The 17672-nt window shown below is 39.7% G+C and overlaps 1 protein-coding gene across 1 annotated transcript in view; it reads right to left on the bottom strand.

Annotated features, from left to right (window-relative positions):
- LOC127803317 (uncharacterized) overlaps window positions 1–17672 on the bottom strand; it is a 72575-nt gene that overhangs the window by 9842 nt on the left and 45061 nt on the right. The window contains exons 8-9 of the mRNA XM_052339443.1: window positions 9373–9466; window positions 9103–9293 (exon numbers count right to left, since the gene is read on the bottom strand). Coding sequence (XP_052195403.1) covers window positions 9103–9293; window positions 9373–9466 — 285 coding nt within the window. The remainder of the gene's footprint in view (window positions 1–9102; window positions 9294–9372; window positions 9467–17672) is intronic.

The following is a 17672-nucleotide window of genomic DNA, read 5'->3' as shown; positions in this document are numbered from 1 at the left end:
ACCATCTGCCATTGTGATTTTTCTGGAGCTTGAACAAGGGTTATAGGTGATGAAAGAATGTGAGGAATGAGTCATGTGATATGTTGCTCCAAAGTCTAGGATTCATGAATTAGGGTGAACTATTTCTAAAGCATGTAGAGTAAGAGAAGGGGAAGAAATACCAGTGAGTGCAAGAGAGAATGTACCTTTCTCAACCTTCGTCCAAAAAATTCAAAAAACCTCTCATTTTTTCAATCTCAGCCCTATTAAGCTCCAGGGCATCCCCTTGTTCTGGACTCCTCTGCTCAGGTTGTTAATGGTTGTTGGCTACATAAACTTGTCCTTGTCTTTGGCCCCTCAGTTTTCCTCCTTTGGATGGCTTTCCATGGAGCTTCCAACATTTTTCTATGGTGTGCCGAGGTTTTTTGGCAATAGGTACACCATAAGGAATCCTTGTCCACAGCATTCTTCTCCTCTCTAGACCCTTTACTCTTATTAGGAGCCTTCAGAGATACTAGGGTAGAGCTTTCTACTGGAGAACTATCTAACATTATGTCATAACCCCAAGGGCATTAGTTGTAATTGTTTCTTGTTCGTATTTTCCTTAGTGTGTAGTGGTACTTGAGTTGTTAGTTGTTAGTTGGTTGATAATTGTAGAATTAATTGAGAGAAGAGAATGAATCATTGTTTTATTTGATAGTGCTCAATATATACATGATTAGGAGATAGAAGTCCTACTTAATGTACAAGTCTAATCTATCTATAAGTACAATATCTAATCTATTTAATAACAGAAATAATCAGCTAACATATACGAGAGATATTCGGCCTTATCTCTTGCTTTGACTGATCTAAACATTTAGGAGTTGAATAATCCGAATATTTAGGAGCTTTATCTCAAATTTAGCTTCCTAATAATGCCACTAGATTCATTTTAATTCTCCACTCTCCCCCTCACGCTTGGGCTGAAAAATGTTGTTCAAACCAAGCTTGGAGCTCATTTCATCAAAAATTCTTCTTGGTAGAGCTTTAGTTAGAATATCCGCCACTTGATTATTAGTAGAAGTGTAGACCAGCTGAAACATCCCTTCTTCCAACTTCTCTTTAATAAAATGTCGGTCTATTTCAACATGTTTTGTTCGATCATGATGAACCGAATTCTTCGCAATGCTGATGGCAAATTGTTTGTCACATAGCATTTGTACCAGTTTAGGGACAACCACTTGTAGTTCTTGAAATATTCTCCTCCACCATATTCCTTCACAAAACCCTTGAGCCATAGCTCAAAATTCAGCCTCTGCGCTACTCCTAGAGACCACGGACTATTTTTTGCTATGCCAAGTGACTAAATTCCCCCAAACAAATGAGCAATATTTAGAAGTTGACCTCCTATCATAAATTGAACCAGCCCAATCAGCATCACTATACACTTCTATTCCTCGATTGTTTGTTTTCTGAAACATCAAGCCTTTACTAGGAGTCAATTTCAAATACTTTAGGATGCAGTAGACAGCCTTCATATGGACTTCTCTAGGATCATTCATGAATTGAATAACAAAACTTATAGAGAAGCTGATATCCGGTTGTGTATGGGATAAGTATATTAACTTTCCCACCAATCTTTGGTATCTCCCTTTATCAACTGGAGCACACTCTTTGCTAAGATCTAACTTTGTAGTTGAATCCATGGGTGTGTTAGTTGATTTGCAACCCAACATTCCGTTTTCTTTTAGAAGGTCTAGAGTGTACTTTCTTTGGGATACCGAAATGCCTTTTCTTGATCTTGCAACTTCCATACCTAAAAACTACCTCAGATTTCCTAGGTCCTTGATTTCAAATTCTCTTCTCTTGCAAGTATTCCCTTGAGATTATTTATTTTTGACCCCTAGTATATGTGGACAAGGGTCAAAATATGTGGAGGAGATACTGAACCGTTTAAAATTACAATGGGACTACATCAAGGTTCTGCACTAAGTCCATACTTATTTGCTTTAATAATAGATAAACTCACTAAACACATTCAGACAGAGGTACCATGGTGTATGCTATTTGCAGATGACATAGTGTTGGTCGATGAAACAAAAGAGGGAGTGAACACTAAACTTGAGTTGTGGAGAAACAATTTAGAATCTAAGGGATTTAAATTAAGTAGAAGGAAAACAAAATATATGGAATTTAAATTTAGTAAGAATGTAAGAGTGGAGGATGTTATAATAAAATTGGAAGACCAAATCACACAAAGAAAAGACCATTTTCGATATTTGGGATCAGTGATTCAAAAAGATGGAGAAATTCACTAGGATGTCGTGCATAGAATTAAGGCAAATTGGCTAAAATGGAGAAATGCATCGGGAGTGTTATATGATGGTAAAATCCCATTAAAACTGAAAGGAAAATTCTATAAGACAGCTATAAGACCAATTTCGTTGCATAGCGCAGAATGTTGGGCAGTCAAATACCAGTATGAGCAAAAGACGAGCGTAGCAGAGATGAGGATGCTAAGATGGATGTACGGCCATACAAGAAAAGATAAAATTAGAAATGAGGTTATTCGTAATAAGGTAGGAGTAGTGCTAATCGAGGAGAATATGAGAGAGACTAGACTAAGATGGTTTGGTCATGTGAGAAGAAAACCAAGAGATGCTCTTGTGATGAGAGTTGATGAAATGGAACAATTAGCCAAAAAAAGAGGTAGAGGCAGACCCAAGAAAACTTTGGAGAGACATTAAAATGTGATATGAAGTATATGGGCCTGAATGAAGATATGACAAAAGACAAAAATACATGAAAGTCTAGAATTCATGTAGCCGACCCCATATAGTGGGATAAAGGTTGGATATGTTCATTTCCTGTAACAATAATGTTATCCACATATACTATAAGAACGGTCAATTTACCTCCCAATGTATGCTTGATAAAAAAGTGTGATCGGCCTGACTTTGGTTGTACCCTTGTTGTTTGACTACCCTTGTAAATCTCTTGAACCAAGCTTTCAGTGATTGCTTGAATCCATAGAGAGATCATTTGAGTTTGCACACCTTATCTCTCGTATAATTTGTCTCAAAACCATGAGGGATTTCCATGTAGACTTCTTCTTCTAGAGTCCCATTTAAAAATGCATTCTTCACATCTAGTTGGTGAAGAGACCAATCTAGATTTGCAGCTAGAGATAATAGGATCCGGATGGTATTCAACTTTGCCACCGGGGAAAAAGCCTCTTGGTAATCAATACCATAAGATTGAGTGAATCTTTTTGCTACTAGTTGAGCTTTGAATCAATCAATCTACCCATCTTCCTTATACTTAACTGTAAATATCCATTTGCAACCGACAGGTTGCTTTCCAGGAGGCAGTGTGGTTATCTCCCATGTTTCATTTTTCTCTAATGCATTCATTTCATCAAAAACAGCTTGTTTCCACTATGGTTGTTAAAGGGCTTCTCTAATTGTGTTAGGCACCTACACTACATTCAAATTGGATAAAAAAACACAAAATTTTGATGAAAGATCCCTGTAGGATATGTAGTTGTGTATTGGGTGTTGAGTGCATGATCTTACTCCCTTTCGTAATGCAATAGGCCAATCAATGCTTTCATCAGTGGTTGTATAGTCCAAACTTTCCTCAAGCTTTTCAACATTGTCATTTAGGAGAATATTCGAGTCAATATCTTGATCAGTTCGAGAGCAGGAGTGGTGTTCTTTCTCCTGTTGAGACTTCCTCTGAGAATAAACCTAAAATTCTTTGGTAGGAGAAGGTTGAGAACTGATAAAAGAACTTGTAGAAAGAGCAGGGTCCAATTGGTTAGGTAGCTGATGGTTACTAGGAAATTCTTTGGTAGGAGAAGGCTGAGGACTAATAAAAGGACCTGCAGAAAGAGCAATGTCCAATTGGTTAGGTTGCTAATGGTTACTTGTTGGAGCAGGGTCCAATTGCATAGGTTCAGGCTACATACGATCAGTGTGTTCCTGAGTTTGAGGGCGAGCTTGGGCTTGTAAGAGTTTCCCAAAATTGATATTCTTGAGAGTTGTAGGAATGGATCTCCCCTGAATATTAGTTTTAGGATAATAGGGTTGGTTTTCAAAGAACATTACATCCATGGAGTTAAAAATTCATTTATGCTTGGAAGAGTAGCACTTGTAACCCTTTTTATGAAGAGAATAAACAATGAAAATGCATTTAAGAGATTTAAGGTCGAGTTTGCTTCGGAATTGTTGGTGTACATGAACAAACACAGTACATCCAAAGATTTTAAGAGGAATATGAGACAAAATCCAAGTGTGAGGATAGTATTTGAGGAGGGTGTGGCTTGATGTTTGATGATCCAAAATCCATGAGGGCAATCTATTAATGAGGTAAGTGACCGTGAGAATGGCTTCACCACAAAAATGTTCAGGAACATTAGTGGAAAACAGCAATGATCGAGCCACTTCTAGGATATGCTTGTTTTTTCTTTCGGCTACATCGCTTTATTGGGGTGTATCCACACACGAGCTTTGATATATAATGCCATAGTTTGAAAAATAGGATCCAAGGATTGAAGAAAAATATTCCTTGGCATTATCAGTTCTTAGGATTTGAATTTTGGCATTGAATTGTCTTTCCACCATAGAATGAAACATTTAAAAGATAGAGCTAACTTCTGATTTTTCTTTCATAAGAAATACCCATGTAAGTCGGGTATGGTCATCAATAAATGAAACAAACCAACGAGAACCAGTGATGTTTTTAACTCGAGAAGGCCCCCATACATCACTATGAATCAATGAAAAGGGATGTGAAGAAGTATAATTCTGACTAGGGTAGTTATTTCTAACATGTTTAGAGTATTGACAGATTTCACAATGTAATTTATGTGGATCTTGACTCTTAAACAATGATGGGAATAATTTCCTAAGATAAACAAAGTTCGGAGGACCTAATCTATAGTGCCATAACATGATTGCACTATCATAAGTAGTAGAGGAATTAGAGAAACAAACAGAAGGAATGGTTGAATAAGTGTTGGACTAAGCTTGGTTGCCTCCGAAGTTGGTCTTTGTAAGAAGATAGAGCCCCAATCCTGCCTCAGCACTGCCAATTATCTTCCCCCAAGTCCATTTCTGAAATTCACATACATTCTTTGACAACTTAGCAATACAATCTAAATCAGATGTCAATTTACTGATAGATAACAAATTGCAATTCAGATTAGGCACCAAAAGAATTGATTTCAGCACAATATCCTTAGAGAGAGCAATGGATCCGGTTCCCACAACCTTTGATAGTGAGCCACTTGCCACCCTTACTGTCCAATTTTTGTTACATGGCTGGAAATTGGATAGGAGATTGATTTTCCCTCATGTGATCCAAGGCCCCTGAATCAATCACCCAAACATTGGATAAATCTTTCTTAGTGATAAGGGCATGTAGAAAAGTACCTTTCTGGTCTATAGATCCTGATGCTATGGTAGAGGATTGATTGATTTGAGTCTTTCCAAACATGGTTTGTAGCCATTCCATCTGTTCCTTACTGAACAATGTTGGTGCCCTGGCTGCAGTGGGCTCCTCCATAGATACTAGGTTGCTTTTACTCCTCTCATGAGTTGGCTTCCAATCTAGGCGTTTTTCGTGTATCTCCCAACAAGTATCCTTGGTATGTCCTGCTTTGTGACAGTGGTCACACCATGGTCGTCCCTTCCTTAGTTTGAAATTCTGTGGAGTACTTCGAGTGACTAATGCTGATTGTTCCAAATTAGATGTTGCAGGCTTAAGCATGATCTTCAACCTGCTTTCTTCCCTTCGAACCTTGGAAAAAGCTTCTTGGATACTTGGGAGAGGTTTTGTACCGAGTATCCTTCCTCTTAACACCATCTAGTTTCTTGTTCAAGCCCATTAGGAATTTATACAACCTCTTTTGTTCCACAATCTTTTTGTACTTTGCAGAATCCTCTATACACTTCCATTCAATGTTATCAAACTTATCTAGTTGCAACCAATATTTGTTCAGGGAATTGAAATATTGAGTCACATGAGATTCACCTTGTTTGAGATCATCAAGCAAGCTTTCAATCTCAAATAGTTTGGAGGTGTTTTCAAGATGTGAATAGGCTTCTCTAGCAGCCTCCCAAATTTCTTAGGCTGTATCATATAAGAGAAAATTCTCCCCTATATCATTCACCATAGAATTTATAAGCCAAGACATTATCATATTATTTTCAGCTTTCCAACTCCGATACGTAGGATCTTCTTCCTTTGGTTTGGTTGTTGCTTCAATCAAGTAATCATCCTTCCCCTTCCCGCATATGAACATCAAGACTGATTTAGACCATTGTAGGTAGTTCTACCCATTCAATTTATGTCCAGTGACAGTGAACATATTATTGTCGATGGCTCCTTGATTGTTGGTGGGTAAGGGAATAATTTCGAATGATTGAGAACTCTTGTCGGCCATGCTGATGAGTAGGGAAAATCAAGTGGCTGAAGAAGAAAAGTACTATGGGAGGAAGGACGAGTAGTGGTTTATCGGAAGAGACTTGGGAGAGAATCTAAACTCGGCTCTGATACCATGTAGAATTAATTGAGAGAAGAGAATGAATCATTGTTTTATTTGATAGTGCTCAATATATACATGATTAGGATATAGAAGTCCTACTTAATGTACAAGTCTAATCTATCTATAAGTACAATATCTAATCTATTTAATAACAAAAATAATCAGCTAACATATAAGAGAGATATTCGGCCTTATCTCTTGCTTTGACTAATCCGAACATTTAGGAGTTGAATAATCTGAATATTTAGGAGCATTATTTCAAATTTAGCTTCCTGATAATGCCACTAGATTCATTTTAATTCTCCACAATAATTGAATGGTAGTAAACAACCTATAAATAGGTTGCAGGTTAGAGAATAAGGGCTATCAATGGATTGAATGAAACATTCTGTTTTTCCCTCCCACTCTTCTCTCTCCCTGTGTACATTTAAAACCTTTCCTTTCCTTCTCCATTTCTCCTTCATTCTATTCTATTTTCTCCCTCCAATTCTGTTTTGTCTTCTTCAATTTCCTATTCAAACCCTAGTAAACCCTAGGGTCATGACACATTACTCCCCTTCTTCCTTCTTCTACACGAACTATAGAAATTACTTTATTTAGAAAAGGTAAATCTTCCTTACTGAGGACTTGTACTCTCACTGCGTCAAACTCCATATTGAGGCCGGCTAGGAAATCATATGTCCTCTCCTTCTCTACAAATTTCTTCCGTAATGCAGCATCTTCACTCCACTTCATCTTAAGGCATTGATAATGGTCCAATTCTTGCCATAGAGTTTGCAACAAGTTAGCATATTCTGTAATGGACCGTGTACCTTGCTTGGTGGCTACAATTTTAGACCTTATCTCATATATTTGTCCAGCATCACAAACCTTGGAATGGGTAAACATTACTGCCTCCCAAATATCCTTGATTGTTGTTAGGAACATCACGGTATCACTAATCTCTGAGACCATAGAATTCTATAGCCAGGATATCACTAGGGAATCCTCCTCATCCCAAGCTGCAAATGTGGAATCACCCTCCTTGGGACCAATTCCCAGAAGATAGCTTAGCTTCCCCTTCCCTTTTAGAAACGTGCGGATTAGTTGGGACCACTTCAAGCAGTTCTTACCATCCAACCGGTAACAAGCTTAAATATTCTACAATTCTCCCCCTGAGCCTACACTATTTGTTCCAGTAAACAGAACCTCCATTGTACTGCTAGAATCAGCCAAATCCAGCATAGGGTTACGAGTATCGGACATGCTGTCCTATGAAGAAGATTGATGAAGTCCACAACAATAGTCACAAAGAATAGAGACTGAAGTCCTAAGGCTCTGATATCATGTCAAGAATGACGTGAAGAATGCATTCAATCTTATTTCCCTTTGAAGGGATAGCTGAACTTATATACAAGGTTTCCTATCAAACTAGGAAGTTTCTAAGAACAAAATAGGAAAGTTTCCAAATCCAGATTTGGAAACTTATACAATTTAGGATACAACAAAACATAGAAAGTTACAGCAACCTATCTTCTAGAAGACAATCAAACTGATCTGATCAAACTAAGTTTAGAAAGAAAAGCTAATCAAACTGATCTGATCTTGCCCGAGAATGAGGACAAGTCAGCCTCTCATCGTTGACAAGATCTAGTTGAGATGTTTTCCGCTGCATTAAGTGAATCCCTAGTGAGTTAGTTTAGGCAAGCCAATTACTTAACATAATACTCTGAGGTCCCACAATGTTGAGAAATTGAGAGTTTTCCCTAAATGAGTAAACAGGTTTGGTTGGTTGAGGGTTCAATGACCAATCATTGCCTAAGAATGTCACCTCAAGACAGGACTGAATGTGACAACTTATGTCTTCATAAAACTTCCAAACTTCTCCACAAGGAGGCCATGATATAGTAAATAATATAAAATTTTATAAGTCCTTTTCAGTCCTACACTGCAGTCCATTTGTCATCAAATATTTAGAAGTAGGACCACATGTTGATTTACTGTGGAAGGTAATGGAGAGCTATGACAAAACAAATAACCCTGGCATTTAAATCTAAAAATAAGTTCCTTCTCACCAAAATTTTAGCATTACATGCAAAGACAAATAATTTATACTTAATTTGACAAGAAAAGAGAGATCTAAATTAACTTTCAAAGGTTTGATAAAGTGTAACATGTCATTTTCTACCCTTCATAAATAGACAGTGACTAAAGGTCTCAATTGTAAGACACAATAAAAAAAAACAGAAAAAACCTATTCCTATTAATGTCCGAATGATGATTATGGTTGATAAGAAGATTAAAATGTGCCTATTACAGAAAATGAAATGGAAAATTGGAAATAAAGTAGAATAAAAACAAATGGTATATGATGGTCATTAACATTGGTGCTTAATTCTTCTTTAAAAATTGTGACAAGAAGTTAACAGGCTTGATGTTACAGAAATTGTTAGCTTATACAGAAAGTGTTAGCTTACTTTTGATAGCATTTCTTCAAAAAGGATGAAAACTTTATACAAGAAGGGGATTTATGTAATGATAGGTACAAGAAAAGGCAATATGTATTTCTGTAAAATTTTAACCGAATTTCATTGTTGTAATTGTAGCAGTACCTCAATGTGCATGGCCTTCCCAATTTTCCAGAATTCAATGCAGCACCCAATTCCCGAACTCGCAAGTATCATCCAGGAAGTATCATTATCAAGTAAGTAAAGAAAGACAATGAGTTGACATATGAAGCTCACAATAACTGACTTTGCAGATAGCCCTTCCATGGATTTATTTTTGTTCCAAAATTGAATATCTGCCAAAATGAAGAAATTAATTAAAAAGCTATAATTAGCCTAAAAATCATCAAAAAGGACATACACAATTGTCATTACCATTTTTGAATGCCAAAAAGTCAAATATGGAATGAAGTACTGAGACAACCATTGTGATCACCAGAAGGTAGGGATTCCCTTCCAAGAATACTCTCTGGAAAAGGAAAGAGGATAAACTAAATCAAAGAACTGGAGAAATGTAAAAAATTTACTTCAGCGGTTGCCAACAATCAAAAAAAGAAGCAAGAACAACAATAAATAGCTATCAGACTATACAACAATCACATTTTAGGAAGATAAACCGAAGACAAATTCTTGAAGAGAGCTTAAGGTAGGCTTCTTTTGGAAACCTCTCCTTTCTAAGATGCACGAACACTTGGTCACCCTCAGCAAACTCCTTAAAGCGTCCGCTCTTTCTTTGTACTGCTCATTGCTAGCTTTAATTGCAGTTCGTACCTCACGTATACAGCAAATATGGTCAGCATATGTTGCTCTGTCTTTGCTGATCCTAGCTTCCTCTGGTAAAGGAACAAGATCCAAGCAGGACAAGTTAAGGTTAATGCCCATGGGCAACCTCAAAAAGAGTCTTCTTGGTTGTGTGATTGACAGAGTTATTAAAGGCAAATTCAGCTTGAGGCAGAATCATGTCCCATATCTTCACATAATTTCTGACAAGGAAATGCAACAAATTCCAAGACTCCAGTTAGTCACTGTCAAGTCTCCAAGATGAGACTCAAACAAGTTAGGAATCATAGAATTTCAGGGGAAGAGAAGACAGTTTTGGGAGGGAGAATTTGAAAGAAGACAGAATTTGAGAGGGAGAGAATTGAGAGGGAAAGAGAATTAAGAGGGAAAGAATTCTGTTATTTCTCGCATGAATTCCCATCCTCATACATAGCCTTATATTGGCTCTTCCCTTCAGTTAACAACACAGCCGAGGGGTACAATTGACAATGCAACACTAACTAATACAGTTGGCTAATGCCAATACACCAAAAATTTTCAGGATTGCCCTTGGATCTTGACATTCCCCTCCGCTTAAAAGCAATTCTTGTCCCCAAGAATTTAGAGCAGGCCAGTAGCTCTCAGAAATTGCTTAAGCAGTTCTGGCAGGCACTACCAAGTGTATGGTCTGGTTGCATGTGCAACCACTACACTCAAGGGGGCTGCACCTTGGTAGATCATCCTTTTATCTAGAATGGCTCGAGGCTCAAGAGCTTCTTCCAAATCTTCACCCACAGCTGGTAGGTTTTGGCTAGTAGTGGCATTAGGTTCAACAGATCTCTTCAATAATGAAACATGGAAGACAGGGTATAGTTATAAGCCACATTTCCCACCTTTGATTCTATGAGATAGGGCCCAAAGTACTTAGGGCTGAGTTTGGAGGCTGGTGCGGCTGTAAAGGGCTGTTGTCACCCATGTTGAAGGACCTGTCACTCCTCCATTTATTAGCTTTCTGCTTCATCCTGTTCTGAGTTGTGGCCAATTCCTTTCTAAGTATAGTTAGCACCTCTTGCCGCTGCTGCAAGTATTGTTCCATGGCAGCCATGGTGGTTGTGGAATTAGATATTGCTAGCAATAGGGGAGGCCTGTAACCAAACACTGCTTCGAAGGGGCTTCTTTTAATGGCACTGTGGAAACTGGAATTATATCACCATTGTGCTAAAGACAACCATCTATTCCAGCTTTTGGGTTTAGTGAAGCACATACACCTCAAGTAAACTTCCAGGCACTGGTTGACCCTCTTAGTTTGGCCATCTGATTGTGGATGATAAGCACTAGACATATGCAATCCCACTCCCAAATTCTTAAACAATTCTTGCCAAAAATTGCTAGTAAAAATCTTGTCCCACACAATAGATTTAGGCACCCCATGAAGTTTAACAATGGAATCTAAGAATGTCCTTGCCACCTCATGAGCTGAAAAAGGGTGTGTGAGGCCAATGAAGTGTGCAAACTTGGTTAGCTGATCCACCACTACCAATATTATGTCCCTCCCTTTGGATTTGGGTAGCCCCTCTATAAAATCCATGGAAATTCCCTCCCATGCCTGCTCCGGCATAGCTAATGGCTACAATAGGCCTGTATAGGACACCTGCTCATGTTTACAACATTGGCAAGTTGTAAAGAACATCACAAACTCCACCACATCTTTTCTTTTTCTTTTTTTTTTTTTTTTTGGCCAGAAAAATAATTGTATCACCTTATGATATGTAGCCTTTATTCCTAAATGACCACCCAATGGGGAACAATGTAGTGTCTTTAGGATCCTTTCCTTCAGAGCTTTATCATCTCCTACCACCAACCTTCCATTGAATCTTATCAAGCCATTGGAGAGTAAGTAACCTGGGCTCCCTGTGGGCTGAACAATAAGTTGGGACATAAGATCCTTCAACCACTCAATCTGATCACAACTCCCTACTATCTCCTTACCCACTCAGGCACCACTGCAGTTATAGCTTGATAGCTGCCACTCTCCTCCCTCCTAGATAGAGCATCTGCTACTACATTCTCCTTCCCCTTACGGTAGAGGATAGTGTAGACCAACCCCATGAACTTCGAAACCCCCTTCCCTTGCAAGTGAGTATGTTGTCTTTACTGAGATAGAAACTGTAAACTCTTGTGATATGTTTTGATTATGAAAGGGTTGCCTTCAAGGTAGTGCCTCCATTTATCCACCACCCCCAATACTACAATTAACTCCTCATTATAAACACTTAGCCCAAGGTGCTTTGGAGCCAAAGCATAACTAATATAAGCTAGGGGTCTGCCTTCCTGCATAAGCACCACCCTTATCCCACTATCACAAGCATCAGTCTCCACTATAAAAGTTTTGAAAAAATCTGGTAGTACTAATGTTTCTTCCCATTGATCATTTTACACTCCCCATGTTCCAGACTTCCCACCAATGTTAACTTCCTGCCTCCTATCTCCACAGTAACTTCCAACTTATTAAAGTCGAATGTCAGAGGGCTGACTGTACACATCCAACAACCCCTAGAATAATGCCACAACCCCTAATTCCAGAATTCTCATATCAGCTCTGAATTCTTTCCCTTGCATCATCTTTTTAAAGTCCATGCATTTGTAGTGGTTGTACATTTTGTGGCCATTAACCACTGTCATTAATAGAGGAGTGGTGGTTGTCATCCTACACTTCAATTCAATGGCAATAGCTTCATTTAACAAGTTGTGAGTACTGCCACTGCTTAGCAATACCATGAGTTTCTTCTTACCAACTTGTCCCCTCACCTTGATGATCTTCCTAGTTGGGCCCCCTATGAGTGCGTGGAAAGAGATCTCTCCACCCTCATACCCATGTTCTTCCTCAGGTGTGTTCTGTACAACTTCTCCTTTTTCCTCTTCCTCTTCTTCTTCTTCTATGACATCTACTCTGTCCTCATCCTCTCCTTCCATGTTCAAGAGCTGACTCTTACACTAGTGGCCAGGGCTATATTTTTCCCACATCTGTAGCACAAGCCCATCAAGCTCCTTTGTTCCATGGTAGTAGTTTTGTTAGCAAGATGGTTGGGGTTTACTTTAGGCACACCTAGAGTCAATCCGGCCACTAAGGCTTGGGAATTGCCTCCTGTGGGATGGCTAACAAAAGGAACTAGCCTTGGCAAGAATCTTGTTTCTATTAAAGATAGCTTCCAACATTAACTCCTGCAACCTAGCCTTTTCTATCGCCTGACTCATCATGGCTGGCATCATCATCTTTACCATGGATCTCAACTCATCCTTTAGGCCAATGATAAAACTGGACGCAAAATATTGATCTATAAGGAAGGGTTGGGAACTCCACACTAGAGCTCCTAATTCTTCAAACTTCTCCTGATAGTTAGTTACCAATTCCTCCAGTAAGTTTGTTAAATTCCTCAATCACATCAGCCATATTCCTCTCCCAAAACACTTGCACAACTCTTTTACAAAATCAATCCATCTTGTTTCCCTTCCTCTAGATCTGGACCATCCTTGGAACCACGAATCAGCCATATCATTCAGATAGATTGTGGCCAGGGAAATCCTTTGATGTTCAGCCACATTATAAAACTGGAAAAAATGCTCAGACTGGCAAATCCACCACCTAGGCTTGATCCGTCGAACAGAGTATCTCTAACCTCGGCATAGGGGTGTGATTAGTACTAGGGGAGGATAATTCTCTTACCTGATCTCTTGGCTCCTCATAAGGCAAATTTTCCTCCTCTACCACTCCCGGGGTTTTAGGGAGAATGCCTTGGTCTATATTACTCCATCATTTCCCTATGCCTCTCCAATTCCCTCTACATGTTTTCCCGAGAGGCCATCAGATCCTCACATTCCTTCCTTGATTGCCAATCACATCTTCCCAGCTTTGAGTGACAGCTTCGTGAGTTTGTGTCATGCCGAACTCCAATGCTTCCATCCTCGATTCCAATTGCTTCAATCTCGTTCCTTCCACTATCACAATCTGTAACCGCTCACCACTTCAATCAATGGAGATCCGCAACTCCACTCTCCGATCACACTTTGTCATGACCTAATTTACATCACCTATCCGTAGCCAACGCCAATTCTACGCTGGGGATCGCTGGCTCTAATACCAAAATATCAAGTCTCTAAGATGAAACTCGAACAATTTGGGAATTGTAGAATTTTAAGGGAAGAGAAGAGAGTTTTGGGATGGAGAATTTGAAAGAAGAGAGAATCTGAGAGGGAAAGAATTATGTTAGTTCTCACATGAATTCCCATCCTCATACATCTTAGCCTTATATAGGCTCTTCCCTTCGGTTAACAACACAACCAAGGGGTACAATTGACAATAAAACACTAATTAATACAGTTGGCTAATCCCAATACACCAAAAATTTTCAGGATTGCCCTTGGATCGTAAAGGTCACTTCAGTTTGTCCATCCGTTTGTGGCTGACAAGTACTAGAATACTGCAACTGTGTCCCCAATTTCCTCCACAAAGTACGCCAAAAATGCCCATGAACCTTACATCTCTATCTGACACATGAGAATGAGATGCATCAGCAGTCCTAGAACAAGGAATAAAGTGTGCCATTTTAGAAAAACAGTCAACCACAACTAGTATAGAATCATATCCTTTAGCTGTCCTTGGAAGTCCAAACAAAAAATCCATGCTAAGATGAATCCAAGGAGAGGAAGCAACTAGTAATGGAGTATATAATCCAGTGTTTTTTGAATTCCCTTTAGCATATTGGCAGACCCTGCATTGCTTCACTAACCTTTCAACATCATGACTCATTATTTGCCAATAATAACGTTCTACGACCATAGCCAAAGTCTTGTCACTCCCAAACTGCCCTCCTAAACCACCACCATGCAGCTCCCCTTATAATTTGCTCTCTCAAAGACCCTTAAGAGTATGCACAATTGGTTCCCACGAAACAAAAATCCATCATGTATAAGAAACAGGTGAGAAGTTGCTACTACAGTTGAACTTTGTAAGTCACTAATTATATGGCTGAAAAAAAGACCACTCATGTATTGACCCCTCAGTTTTTCAAAGCCAATAACTAGAGTGTGTAAAGTTGTCAACAAGAAAGATCTTCCACTGAGTGCATCTGCCACTCTATTTGATGCACTACATTTGTACTTGAGAGTGAAAGTAAACTGTTGAAGGAAAGAACTCCAGAATCTATGTCTTGGGATCAGCTTCTTTTGAGAGTTAAGGTACCGAAGAGCCTCATGATCCGCATAGACAACAAAATCCTGATGCAGCAAGTAGTGTTGCCAATGGTGTAGAGCACAAAACAAGGCATAGTACTCTAGGTCATAGGCTTAATAGCATTGGCTAGATTCAAAGACCCTCTCGTTGAAAAAAGCCACTGGTCTGTTTTATTGACTGAGAACAGCCCCCATTCCCAAGTGGGATGCATTACACTCAACAACAAATGACTTGTTGAAATCTGGTAGAACTAGGACAAGAGCTTGGGTCATGGCTATTTTGATTTGATTGAAGGCCTTTTCTGCTTGAGTTGTCCACAAAAACTCAGTTCCTTTGAGGCAATCTGTTATAGGAATGAATCATCGACAAAAAGATGCCAACCCATTAAAGCTACAAACTTCCCCAATTTACTGGGGTGAAGGCCAATCAGTTATAGCTTTTATTTTGGCTGGTTTTCAAGAGCTTGTTACAGAAGAGTTGCCTATAGTGTTACCCCCAATGCAAGGTGTACAACATGCTATTGACCTGATTTCAGGAGCAACATTACCAAATCAAGCAGCCTATCATATGCCACCCCAACAAAGGTTTATTATTTTCGCAGACTTTCTGGTCATGTTATTTTTATCTAGGTTCAAACTATGTTTTTATGATTTTGAGAGTCTTATCTTAAAACCCATGTGTCACGACCTAAGGGTCCCATTTGTAATTTTTTAAACTTTCAAAAGTAGGCTTGTAGCTATCGGAGTCAGTGATATTGTGAGGACTGTTATACCCTCACATGAAGGCTGTAACTGCCTAGGCATGGCCTATAAAAGGCTTAGATGCTTGAGGATGGGAATTCATTCACATAAATAATATTGAATTCTTTCCCTCCAATCTATTCTTTTAATTCTCCCTCCAAATTCTACCTCTCTTTTCCCTCCATTTCTCTCTCTCTTAACTCTCTTATAGCTTGGAAATTCAAATCTTGATTGAGAGACTTGTCAATTGGTATCAGAGCCGATGGTCCTAGGCTATGATCCCAAAGTAGTGTTTGGTCATCGGAGGAAGCTTGGACAACATAATTCAAAATGGTCAAGGGTACACGAATGAAGCAACTAGAAAATCGGATGGAGGCGATGGAGTATGGACTGATGCAGAAGTTGGAAGCAATGACACAGAGTAGTGACGAGGTCCGATCCATTCGGGAGGAGTTGCGGGAGGACATGGCAGCTTCCCGAGAAGGCATGTTGAGAGAATTGGCCAAACAAAAAGAGTCGATGGATCAGCAGATCAGCAGTGTGATCAACATGCTATCCGCACTCCCTCAAGAGACGAGGACTTCGGGACAAGGGATACTTCTGAGGCCTCAAGGAGCAAGGGAGGTTGATAATGTACACACGAAGGAGACCTGCGATCAGGTAAGGGATTTGAATTCCCCTAGAACTAATCAAGGGCCTACACCAAGACTAGAGATACCTCTGTTTCAAGGATCTAAACCAAGATGGTGAATCCAAAGGTGTGAGAGGCACTTCCAATCAGTGTTCTAAAACGCGCTAGGCGCTAGTCGGGCGCCAGGCTGGCGCCTAGCGCCTAGGCAGGGACTAGGCGGGGCCTAGAAAAATTACTATTTTTTAAATTAAAATTCATATTATTTGAAATGTACATACAAATTAAAATTCATATTATCCCAAATACACATATAAATTAAACAAAGATTATGAAATATTAATATAGATTATTAAATTTAGGGTTTAGACTCTTGACTTTGTGAAACACAACTTATAGGCATTAGAAATAATATAATCAAATAAAGACATAATAACAAAATACAACAATAACAAAATACAACACTTGGCGGAGGAAGAAGAATGCAAGCAACAAATTACAACCAACAGCAACAGCAAGCAGCTGCAACAAAAACACTCGGCGGAGGAAGAAGATCGAGAACCAGCAACGCAAGAGACAGTAGCGGCGTGCAAGCACGAGAGAGGCAACAGCAAGCAGCAGCTTACTGCTTACCAGAGGAGGTGGAGGGTAAGTGAGGAAGATGTGCGAGCAAGCACGAGAGAGGCGATGGTGTGCAAGCACGAGACGGTGGCAGCGACGACTCTGTAACTACAAGAGATGGTGGTGGCGTGCAAGCACAAGAGAGGCGACGACGACTCTGCAACAGACTGTCAGTGGCGGTGCGCGCGAGAGAGAAGGGGTAACGAGTAAGGGAAAACAAAACCCTAATAAATTTATACTAATCCATTCACGCGGCCCAGGCGGCCGATTTGGCCAGGCGGTTCACGCGGCTAAGCATCCGCCTTGGCCGCCTAGGCGCTGCTCGGTACCAATTAGCCAGGCCGGCACCTAAGGTGGCTGATTTGGCCATAATCACGGCCACCTAGCGCCTCAGCGCCACCTAGGCCGCGTTTTAGTTCACTTCTTCCAATTCTATAGTATCCCTGAGAACCAGTGGATCATGCTAGCTTCGGCATATCTTAACGATGTGGCCGATTGTTGGTACCAAGGATAGTCCAAATCCAAGGGTACAGGGGTGAGATGGATAGACTTTGCAGAGGAGATATGTGTCAAATTCAGGGAAAGAAATATGGCCGACGTAATTGACGACTTTAATAAGTTGAGGCAAGAGGGTACTATGACAGAGTATCAGGAGAAGTTTGAGGAATTGGGATCGCTAATGTGGAGTGCTCAGCCC

Source organism: Diospyros lotus, chromosome 6 (genome assembly GCF_014633365.1).
Source record: "Diospyros lotus cultivar Yz01 chromosome 6, ASM1463336v1, whole genome shotgun sequence".
Taxonomy (NCBI): Eukaryota; Viridiplantae; Streptophyta; class Magnoliopsida; order Ericales; family Ebenaceae; genus Diospyros; species Diospyros lotus.
Note: the sequence above shows the minus strand (reverse complement) of the source record. Positions and strands in the feature narration are given on the sequence as shown.